We start from the raw sequence: 12,417 nt of genomic DNA on the forward strand, positions 1-12,417 counted from the left end.
CCACCTAATGCACAGCAAAGACTAAAATGCCATTACCATGCTCTAACTAACCAAGTTTAGTCCAAGTTTATCACTGGCAAGAAAAACTTTCTCTTTTTGTTTTTTTAAACTTTGGACTCAAATATTCCTTATGTAAGTTTTGCTGGGTCTGCAGATGGATGTAGCCCCTGAGACAAGTGAATTGTTCACTTTAAAATAAAAAATAGACAAAAAGAGCAAAATTAAATTGTAACTTCTAAGAGCAAGAGTATCTTAATTTTCTTTTACTACACACATAAAAGTGCACTATACTAGGTTAAATCTAAAGCTCATCTAGCCCAGTAGCCTGTCTCTTGTCTAGATTCCTGCTACTGTTGTACAACACCTAAGCATAAAGACAGTAAATTTATTAAGACAGGGTTGAAAAATGACTAAATCCTGGAGCTGAGACTATGAAAGCAACTTGTTTTATAGACACATTCAGTGGGTTTCTCCTTTAAGTTACTCAGTCTCCCCCAGAATCTGCACAAACTTTCATCACTTACTACATTCAATCATATCTGCCTTTATAATCCACTACACTAGCTACACAGTGCTGCTAGGATAATACAACTTTCTTTTTTAGCTGCCCATCAAATTTAAAGGCATCCATTAGCAGTAGGCCTCTCTTCTTCAAAGCTGAAAACCCAGCCCAAAAGGCAAGCATCTACATGCTACTGAAAAGCAAAGAGAAACAACCAGCTTTTATGCTGAACAGGATGGAAGGGCTGCTGTGACTGGTCTCCAGTAAGCAAGTGGTCACAGTATACTATATAACAGCTCTTTGTGGGAGCCAAGACATGATCTTTTGTAGTTATGATGCCTTACTACTACAAGGCCATTCAAAAGCCCAACAAACTTCTCTTTGTGAAGCAACACAGCAGCACCTCAACATATTTTCTGCATAAGGAAAACCATGGAATTGACACAACAGGTGCCATGGTGAGATGGTACAGAGTGCAGCTCTGCCACTTCTCAATACAAATTCAACACTTCACTGAGTTTTACTCGTAAGAAATATGACCATTAGCCTTTGGCATGATAAAAAGCTGAGATTAGAGGTAGATGAAACTGCAGACAGTACTAGGTATGATCATCCATGCAACTCTTTAGTTATCTGTGGGTGAGACATGGTATGAGTTAGGCCACTTGCTGCAAGAGTAAGTGACAGATTAGCTTCACACAGAAAATTACATCTTACACCTTGCGTTCAAGTACACACAGGCTAAACAGTCCAATTGACTCTTCATTTTCTATCAATATGAAATCCAGATCTCTAGCAACTACAACAGGTAAAATAAAACAAAATTCCTATTAAATTAAATAATTCCAAAGATAAATACCCCCGTTCTCTCCACTACAAAAAATACACCAGCACATCTTTCTAAAACCTCACATACTTGGGAGAACACAGATAACAAAAGTATGCCAACTGACTGCATTCTGTTCAACAAGCTTAAGCTACAAGGAACAAACATTGCTTCTTTAAATTTGTAAACTTAGTCTACAACTGATCCCCCACAAACAAAATCATGGAAAATCTGAAAAATAACTGAAATTTTTGATTATGATAAAACTTGTTAAAAACTAGAAAGAACCAGAGTGTTGGTTACATCCAGAATTTAGAACGTTATTAGGATTCTCACAAATACATTCAATTGGTTTTCACTTGTATGCTGTTTTTTTAAAATCATACAGCTGAACTTTGACTACTGACAGAATGAAGAAAGTCCTTGCAGTTCTTTCTGCAACACAGCTTAGTGACCAACTGTCTGTCTTCATTAACACCTCTGACAATTTATTAATTTATTCCCTGCATTTTCACTCCTTAAAAAAAGATAGAAAACCACTAAAAAACAACACACCACCGACAGCTACACACAGGACAAAACCCCACATTGCTGACTTTCAATATAGAGTACATCAAGATACCACCTCAAAGGAACTCAACTGTTTTTCTCTTCGTAATATCCAGGCTTCTGCAACTGAGCTCAAAAACAACTGTAACTCCTAGATAAGGGTAGTAAGTATTTCAGTTTCAAAAGAGTATCAACCTCAACATCAAATGTTTGCACTGATCTTGCTAAGCAGGTGGATTATCCCTTTTTGAGTGCCTGGACTGTTCCCATGATAAACAGCAAATGTTATTTACAACAGCCTAGTCACAGAGCTTAGGAAATAAAGGATCTAGGCTGTTTTTATTTGTGGAACAAGCAAGGTTATTTAGAAAGCTGCTGGTCTGTTGTGTTTTGTTCATATTGTTTGTTAACAAGGTATGAAGAATTACTAGCATCCCTAATAGAACTTAAGATACTGCACTACCTGGATGAATATAAACCAAATGTCTTTCAGTCGAGTGATCTCTTAGTACATGGAAAATTCCCCAGAAAGCTGCTTCTTTTCATGGTTCAGCTTTCCAATCATCTTGAGCATCTCCAGGCAGATGCTATTTTCATGTGATCCCTGCAATACTTTGTAAGCATTGATTGCATCTGCCAAGGAGAAAAAAAGTACTCCTTCACACCCCTCAATTTCTCCAAAGAAAGTCTTTCATTGAAACGGGGAACTGTATTAATCCTCAAGGAATTCTACACACAAACTTCTCATTTTATCATGTACTACCTACAGATCCACAACTCTGACTTTTAAAACTTTTCAAATCCAAAAGAGCAGTAAGTTCCAGAACAAGAACTGGGATTGTTGCAGCTGTGTAAAAACAAGAACAAGAGCGCACTCATTTGTTTGCTGTCTCCTTTGGGAACTGAATCCGATTTCTGTATTATAAACAAAAGATTCAGCACTTAAACAGTGTATCTGATCATAAGTAGTCCAGACATTCAGTTTATGCGTGTTCCTGTAAATTCTCTATGGACTAGTAGATAAAGATGGCAAGAAGCTCTGTACTTTAACTAAACTCTGGTTTCTTAGATGGTTTGCACTCAAAAGGAGTCTTTAGCAAATTTTAAAAAAGTCTTAACTATGTAAATTATTGACAAAAAATAAGTTTCAACATAAATTAAGTATTGAATTTTAAATTGTGATTTCCTTTTCTTTTAAATGAAAAGTGATTATTACTATGTTAACCAGACATATGAAGTAGAAAGCCTTCCAGCAGTCTAGCAGCAGTATTTACTTAACGTTCTGTGGTAAGGCTGAAGCATATGCATACGTTTCCATTTTTATCTTCCTTAAATTGATATCCTGTTTTTTTTACAGGTTACATCTTGAATAACATAAGAAATCATACAAAATGTCCAATACAATATCATGTTGCTGCTAGTGTTTTTAGTTTTTCTCTTCATAGTGGTTTTTGTTTGGTTTTTAAGCTGCTTAAAAGTCAGACTTCTGTTTATTAGCAGAATAACTGTTTTAGATTCATTTTGAACAGTCATCCTTTTAAAAAACTTCAAAAAGCAATGGCAGCTAAGAAGAAAACCCCAAACTCACTCCCAAATGCCTAAGACATACCTCTGAGTTAGCACTATTTCCATTCATAAGAACTCTTTCAATTATGTTTTTCATCATAACGTGATCTAGAACAAATTAAGATACCTTATTAAGAATTTCCTGTATGATAAGTATGCAAACAAACAGATCACTGAATAAGCGGTACACATTACCCACCCTGCTCCCCTCCCCCATTTTAAAAGTTTAGCAATATACTGTTGCAGGTTTTTTCCTTAAAAGTGAGATGTTTTTTTCACCCAGAGTTACTGGGGAAAGCAAACACACACACAAACAAAAACACAAAGCCGACACAGGTAGATGCAGATACATACCAATTAATGGATTTTTTCTTATATCAAGAACAACTAATGATGTATTAGTTTGAAGAGCATCTAATAATGACCTTGCTCCTTCATTGGATATTCCACACTGCTGCAAATCAAGTGCTAAAATGTTTAAGGAGGTAAAAGAAAAAATAAATTTAGTGTCATAACCTGTAGTCAATACCTAATACAGTTAATCCATACCTGCTGAAAACCTCCATTTCACAGAACACGAAGCATGAGAAAAGAGAACAAATAACAGCTATGTGTAACAACAAGGATATTACTTTCAGAGAAGAAAACTAGAAATTTAAATCAGTATTATAGATAAACGTTAAGAAATAACTGCTGAACAACTACAAAGGAAGGAAAATAAAATCACAGTTTAGTCACTGTTCTTGACAATTCCTAGTAGACATAATATTCCCAGCTACCAATTAATTCAACTGCTCAAGGTAACATCCTATGTACAAACACACTACTTGTGCCTAAAAAGTCTGAGTCAATGCTTCTACAAGTTCATTGCTTGCTCACATGAATAAGTTAGGTGGTCACCATGAAATAGTACTATCGTGGCTTTGGCATTGATTCCACAATGCACATGTATAACAGAATGGTTGAGGATGGAAGGGACCTCTGGAGGTCATCTTACTGAACACTGCTCAAGCAGGCTCACTTAAAGCCAGTTGCCCCATATTGTGTCCAGACAGCTCTTAAAGACCTCTAAGGATGAAGACTCTACAACCACTGCAGGCAACCTGTGACAGTATTCGGTCAGTCTCACAGTAATGAAGTGTTTCTTGAGGTTCAGGAGGAAACTCCAGTGTTTCAGTCTGTCCCCACCTCCTCTTGCCCTGTCACCAGTGGAAAGAGCCTGGCTCCACCTTCTTTATACCCTCCCTTCAGATATTTGTATGCCTTAATGAGACCTACCCTGAGCCTTCTCTTCTCCAGCCTGAACTGTCCCAGCTCCTTCAGCCTTTCCTGAAATGACAGTTGCTCTAGTCCCTTCACCATCTTAGTGGCCCTTCACTGGACAATCTAATAGTTCCAACTCTCTCCTGTACAGGGGAGCCCACGTCTGGCCTCACCAGTGCTGAGTAGAGAGGAAGGACCACCTCTCTCAACCTGCTCTCAAGTCTCTGCCTAATGCAGCCCAGGATACCATTAGCCTGCAACAAAGGCACGTGGCTGGCTCATGGTCAGCTTGCTGTCCACCAGCACCTCCAGGACCCTTCCTGCAATGCTGCTTTCCAGCCACACAGCCCCTGTGTGTTCTGGCACATGGGATTATCTTTCCCAGGCACATGACTGCACTTCCTTTTGTTAAACTTCATGAGGTTCCTCCATCAGCCCATTTCTCCAGGCTGTTGAGGTCCCTCTGGATGGCTGCACATCCCCACCTTCCCAGGGATCAATGTAAGGCTGATTGGCCTGTAGCTCCCCCTGGGTCTTTCCTCCCAGCCTTTTTTGAAGATAGGAGTGACATTTGCTATACTCCAATCCTCAGGCACCCCTCCCCATTACCATGATGCCCTCAAAGATTATTGACAGTGGCCTCAAAACAACATCAGCCAGCTCCCTCAGCACCTGTGGATGCATCCCATTAGGGCCTATGGACTTCTGTATGTCCAGTTTGCTTAAGCATTCTCTAATCTGATACTCTTCAATCAGTATGCATGTTACCTGTACACCTGGCGCTCAAACTATAAAACAATTTCAGCATGTAAGTATTTGACTTACACGACCACCATTAGTCATTTTGGACAGATACACTGTAGAATAAATTACTTCTCCAAAATACTGGAGGGCAATACTAGATGACACAATGGTATTCAGATACTCTGACAATTCAAAAAAGGAAGAGAAATTTCAATGAAAAAAAAAGATTACTCTTCCCCAGCCAAACAGCAAGTTACTCTTCTGGCTACATTTGCTATAACTGAGAATTTTAAGTTTTCTGCCTGCCACTCCTATATCTTAAGAGTCAATATTACACAATACCTTTTAGCCAAAGGTCCTCTCCTAGACAGTCTGCAAAGGCACTTGCTCCTTTATCCCCAACAAGCATGTTGCAATTGAAAGTAATCCGCCTCAAGCCAGTCATATAGTCAAGGTCAGGTCTCCTGTAACGTAGGCTTTCAGCCCAAGCTTCACCATGTCTTTTCATTGCCTGGTACTTTGCAGACAAAGAAGGTGTTACCAAGTGCAAGGGCAAAGCCAATATTGATGACAAGATCACAAGTTATCTTTGTTCGTAATTGATGTTTAATGGTTTGAGTGCTGATACAAGAAACAGTTATACCATTTCCGAGTTCAAGAAACACAAGTAACTTTTAAACATTACAGTTAAGTCATGTTTATTCTGACCATCTGATTTGCAATGTTAAATATTAAATATGGCTAAAAACCATCTTACTACCTTATTTTGGCAGACAGACACTTTCAATGCATCTTGAATAGGATATACACACTAGGAGATTATGTGCTTTCACGCAAACTAATGTTAACATTAATCAGAATATTGTACTAGTCACAAGATTAGAAGCGACTAGTTAACTAATTAGTAAACTGTAAACTCAATTATTCTTACCCAGTGTTTAAGAACACTTAAACATTCTTCAAAATTTGTGACAACGAAAGACATACTTCCCAAAATAGGCATCAGACACTTACAACCCTAATCCTCATTTAAAGAAAATAAATCAGTCTGAACTGTTATTTGCTTAACTGATGTTTACTAAGAAATACCACATTTAAATCCCACACCAGTAAATTAAGCTACCTGTGGCAAAGTCACAAATTGCAGGAGGACTATTCACATACTTCAGATATGCTGCTCACAAAGTACTTTGATGGATTTAGAGGTTGAAAGTAGAAGAAAAAATAATCAAATGTGTTCACATTCTTGTGAACATTTGGTTCTAAGAAAGGTGATTAAATTACCTTTAATACATTTGCTATATGTTCTGCCCCTCGCCATGTGAGGCTACATCCTGTGAAGTTTACATATCTGATAGTAGCTGAATTCTTTACACTCTGACAGATTGCTGAAGGAAACAAAAGCATGCATATCATCTACACCACAGCCAGACGATCAGAACACACTTTTTCACTGTTATATTAAGAAGCTGAATCAGCTTCAACAGGCAAAAGGCTCGACAAAGAACTAGTGTTGAATACAAAGCGTATTTCAAATACATTTATGCTCAAAGGTCATATATTTCTAGTACAAGTGTTTAGCAAAGACTGTACAAACAAGCTAAACAAGCTAGAACAACTTCTGTAAACATGAACACATCAAGAAAGAGTTAATCTTAAACAAATATTATGACTGTTGCTTTAAATAAAAGTATAAACATAATTATAAAGTAGTATGGCTATTTACTAGCACCAAGTGAGGAAATTCAAGTCTTTAAATGTTGATAAGTCACATAGAATAAAGATTGTTATTTTAGTCACTATATACAAATTTAAAACAGGAATGAAATTATTGAAAAAACTTACGTATTTAAAGGACTAAAAAAAAGGGGGAAGTATATTTACATGTTTTTGATCCTGAACTTACTTTCTAATCCTCTGTCTCCAATTGGACAGTAGGCTAAAGAGACACTCTCCAGAGATGAAGCTGTGGCCAAACCCTTCAGAATAAAAGCAATGTTTGTTAACTGGCTTGAAAAGCAAAAACACAGAGAAAAGACCAAGTCATCCAAGCTGCTCAGACCTCCCTGCACGCCCTACAAGAAACTCTAGGGGTTTCAGAGGAAGATCAAAACAAGTGAACCCTAAAGCTCTCTTTAAGCCGGGGAGCTGCAGCTTACAGGCAACAAGCAGCAATCTCCTTTCATAGAAGCCACTCATGAGCAAACCAGACAGTGTTGCAATAACACATCTTGAAGACCTGTTTTCATCTCCTTGGTGTCCCTCAATTTGCCTTCTATTATGTACATGCACAGAAGTTTCAGTCACAAGCTTACGTTATATGCCGCAAACACATGGTATAGATGTTGCTATGATCTTTCTAATAAGCCCTGATGAATCAGGGCAAGGGAAGGTTATGTGATTTTGACAGGTTCAGCAAAACTAGGCTATACTAAATGTCGCAGCAGAGTAATTCATATCATGGATAACACAACAGTATCTTAGAAAGAACATCCCTGTCTGTGATTATAATTTCATTGCTACTTCTCTACATTCTAAGCATATTTTCCATTTATTTGTATACTAATATATATTCTCACCTTTGTTAAAAGTATTAGATCTCTCTCCCTCAGAAGCAAACCCTGCAGTTCTAAATTTTTTAGTACATCTGATACACTGAGACAGCTTTTGACAGCTTTGCATAGTTGGCCAGTCAAGTCTTTTGATCGAATTGCTGGAATTCTCCTTCTAAAGTATGTTTTGTATCTTTCAACACCTAGTAAACAACAAAAATTAACCATCAGTAAAATCCAGTCACTTTTGACTTAAAATTCCTTAGGTATTACAATTCCTCCCCCATGTATTCCATCACAAAAAAATGCGTATATCAACATATTTATCTTTTACAGCCATCACTACAAACCTGATTCTTCAAGACCCTGTTGATGATAACTTCTTATTCCAATAGAAGTCAGAGTCTTATTATGCCTGACAGCATTCAGAAGTGGTGCCCAATCAGCAGCTTTGATGCGATCTACAGTTAGGTCAAGAGCACCCTGAGTCAGGTTAGCCTTCACAGCTTTCAGTGGGACAGAGCCTTGAAGAGCACAAAGATGTTCATAGTGCGAGTAGAAATCCTGCATGCACTGTCTTCTTATTTTGACTGACTCAATCATTCCTTTTATGTGACAAACGTCTCTAAAATAAAGGAGGGAAAAAATAAAAAGATATAAACTTTTTCCAATGTATAGTTGATTTCACAACAGTCTCAATTCAACATGCATACCCAAAACATGAGTATGTTCATGTATACCATATAGCATTTACATGTCTTTGATATGGCAGCTAAAACATTGATGCTCACTGTGTAAGTAGAGCTGAATGCATAAGAGGGTGGAAAAAAAAACAACAAACAACCCACATTTTTATTCTCCCACACAAATAGGAATACCCAAAACACAAAAGGCCTAATGTTCAAGCACTAATTGCTGTAAAGTTCTTGTTTTCATCTCAAAATTTAATTCTGTAGTGTCAGCATCTGCACACTCCTGAAAGCCTTGGACACTCCCTGATCCAAGATCAAGGGATACCAATGATGATTCCATACAGAACTAGCAGTGAGCTTCTCTGCTACTTTATTCAAAAGTCTAAATTCTCATAACACAGAATAACATGTGTGTTTTCATAAATAGTTTTGCCATTGCTTACCTTATACACTTATCTCAGTGTAAGGATAAACACTTTTCAGGCTAAGTTTCTGTTAACACATTAGTGCCTGCATAGCAAAACAGTACTAACCCCAAGCAGAATCTACATACTGCTACTGCTATGCCACAGCTATTAAGTAATTCCACAGCCTCAACAGGAATATCTGTCAATATATTCAGAAGACCCATTTATTCATCTATTTATTTATTACTCAAGACAGCATTAACTATGCCATATGGGATATCAAACATTGTTCACACTGCGAACATTTTTTTTTCATATTGTTAAACACTAGAAGTCTTCCCAAACACTCTGCATGTCAACAGCGGACAAGAATTACTGGATACGTACAATCATGTCAGGACAGTCATTTGTAAGAATTTAATTTAGAATTTTAAAAATCACATTATTAGTATTTAGATGATTTAAACTTATTAATTATAGGAATAGAAACTCTAATAATAGTTCCTCTATAGCTTTTTATTTCTTTTTTTTAGCATTAGATAATGATCACACTGTGGCCACAGGAACAGGAATGACTACACTGTAATCCAACACTTCAGCTTCAAGAAGTGACCATCAGTTGTAAAGCACCACTGACTTCAGGTGATGTATTGATGCACAACATTATTAGCCTTTTAAGGTTTATTAGCCTTTTAAGCAACATGCTTTCACCGTGACTTTCATGGCAACACCTGAATAACACACCTCTAACTGAAGTAAAGAAAGGAGCTCTTGGCCCTAGCACCAAAGTTTAACGCACTTGCAGGCAGAAAGGCAAAAGGTCAAACTAAGCAGACCCACAATAACATCCAATTGAGAAAAAACTATGTAAATGAGAACTCTTCTGCATGGAAGTTAGTCCATCTGATGCAATCCTAGAACACCATGACTGGCTCTAACAATATACACAGGGGACTATAGTCTACCATCTCTCTCCATACAGAAGCAAGAAGACATCAGATGATACTAGCTGGTGACAAATCAAAATAAAAATTAAAAAAAGAAACAAAGTACATTGGGAAACTGAGAAATCCAGTCCTATGTTAAGTTTTTAGGAAGCTGTAAGTTTACAGCAATTCAAAAGACAGCTAGGCAAACATCTAAAGGGGAGGGGGGGGAAATTCCATACAAGACCTCCGACCACCAAAACAATGACCATGCCCTACATCCGGAACTGCAGAACACACACAGGAAGCTTAACCACATGCTTATTTCTCTTCTACACTTTATTAAGCATGCCCTGATGGTCTGCTGGGGCTAAACATTTATCTGACCTGCCGGATCACCATTAAGTATATAATACAGCATCCACCTAACATACGCAAATAACTCCGGTTACAACTGGGTAAAATAGTTTTTTTTTCATTTTTCACCCGCCAAATACTGCCACCAAGTCCGAGAACTACCTCAGTGCTCCGCTTCCTCAAAAAAGTACACCGTTACACCAGCACGGACGGCGGACCGCGTTGTTCGCTATCAGCCACAGAGATACGAGAGAGGCGCTTGTGGGGGGCGGGGGAGCAGCGACAGTCGTTCCCCCCCAACCCGCCGGTCCCACCTTCTCGGAAGCGACCTACAGCCGGCCCCTGCGGATTCCCAGACGGGCCACCAGCCCCCTGCCCCACCCCTCCGTCGTGACACGGACACAATCGCCCAGGAGTTACCCGCCTTCTTCCCTGCCCCGGCCCCGCAGGCCGCGATCCGCCGCTGAAGCGCGCCGCCGGCCTCGGCGGCAGACCCGCACCTCCTCCCGACCCGCCGGCGGCCGCAAACCGTTACAGGAGCCGCCCGCCTCCGCACGGCGCTGGGCCGGTTTCCCTGGGATCCCAACCGCCGCCGGCCCGCCCGCCGCCACGTAGCGCGCGAGGCTGCCGCCCCCCCACCTCCTGCTCTCACATTCAAAATGGCCGCGCCCAACGGCCAGGCCGCGTCGCTCCGCCCCGCCCCGCCCCTCGCCGCTGCAGGTGCGTGGGCGTTCTTTGCCGCCGTAACCGTCGCACGAGGGGCGGGGCATTCCCAGCGCGCGGCCAGCCTCGCTTCGGGACGGGGCGCGCTTATTGGCCACGGCGGAGCTGGGGGGTGGGTGCTGGCGGCGGCGAGTCCAGAGGGTGCTTGGGGCCCCCCTGCCCCGTTCTGGCCGGGCTCTCGTGGCGGGGCTGTGCGCGCCGTTCCCGCGGCCTCCACGTTCCCGCGGGCGCTGGTACCCGAGCGCAGGCCGGTGGCGCGGCGCGCCCGCCGCCGGGAGCTGCGCCCCCTCAGGCCCGGCGACCCCTGGCCCGAGCCCTGCGCCTTGCGGGTGTGTGGCCTGCCGCCCGAGGTGACGGGCACCCGGCGAGGTACAGTCAGCTACTGGAGTCGCTACTGCGGTGTAAATGCTACTGCGTGAGTGAGGGCAGGGACCGTATAGGACATTCCTTCCCCCCTCATCCCCACAGGAGCGTCGTGTGCCTTTAGACCAGAGCTGGGCAGGAGAGATCTAAACCAGGAGAGGCCTAAAAACAGAATTTAGAGAAATTTTACAGCTAAATGTAAACAAGCCTTGCCTGTTCCTTTAAAAAAAAAAAACCCAAAGCTTTTACATGCAGTGCTAGAAGAAAGCAAACAGTCCTTCAGCATTTTAGACACAGTGCATATCTGTACTGTTAGTGAAGCGTATACATGAGCTCTATAGGTAGGGAAACCTTATGACTTAGAGCAGTAGCTGCAGTCAGCTGGTCTGAGCTGTCTGTGCACAAGCTGCGTTTCTCAATAGTTTGCTAGGTTAGTTTACAAAGGCATGACCAGATCAGAGTTCTCATTCACATTCAGGGCAGAGCATTACTAGCACCATATTGGCCAAAATGACTCGAATGTAGGCCTATGTGCTGATCCTAGAATTTGCAGTTTGTTCATGGATAGGCACACCAACTAATCAAGAAAATTATTACTGTAAATTGATGAGTAAGAGTGATTTGGTTATTTAAAAAGTTACACTTCTCCCCTGCTTGTAGGCAGCAGGATTTAAACTCAAAACTGAGCAAGCTCCAGAGAAATTAAACAGGTTAAGGCCCCGAGAACACTGTGAGCACATGGAATGTTCACACAGATGTAATATTACACAGTGTCTTGAAGCAACTGAAGCAGCCTGAGACCTGTATCAAGTGTGCCAGAACAAGAATTATTTCAGTAAGCCTGAGGTCACCATCCATACAAGTTGTTTCACAGTGACATTTTCTGAATTGAACATAAAGGACAAGGGACACAGAGCTAAGATCAGCCAAATGGCAACAGCAGGTTT

The 12,417-nt window shown here is 40.8% G+C and overlaps 1 protein-coding gene across 7 annotated transcripts in view; it reads right to left on the bottom strand.

The window, feature by feature from the left end:
- Positions 1-11,099, bottom strand: part of CEP78 (centrosomal protein 78) — a 30,687-nt gene extending 19,588 nt beyond the window's left edge. The window contains exons 1-8 of one of the 7 annotated variants that reach the window (XM_056324643.1): positions 11,037-11,099; positions 8,353-8,627; positions 8,030-8,205; positions 7,357-7,429; positions 6,735-6,838; positions 5,793-5,967; positions 3,798-3,911; positions 3,487-3,551 (exon numbers count right to left, since the gene is read on the bottom strand). In XM_056324643.1, the coding sequence (XP_056180618.1) occupies positions 3,487-3,551; positions 3,798-3,911; positions 5,793-5,967; positions 6,735-6,838; positions 7,357-7,429; positions 8,030-8,205; positions 8,353-8,605 (960 nt within the window). In that variant the 5' untranslated portion in view covers positions 8,606-8,627; positions 11,037-11,099. The other 6 variants (XM_056324639.1, XM_056324638.1, XM_056324637.1 and 3 more) reach the window with 6 other exon arrangements.
- Positions 11,100-12,417: the final 1,318 nt, after the last annotated feature.

The sequence above is a fragment of the Falco biarmicus genome, chromosome Z (assembly GCF_023638135.1).
Source record: "Falco biarmicus isolate bFalBia1 chromosome Z, bFalBia1.pri, whole genome shotgun sequence".
Taxonomy (NCBI): Eukaryota; Metazoa; Chordata; class Aves; order Falconiformes; family Falconidae; genus Falco; species Falco biarmicus.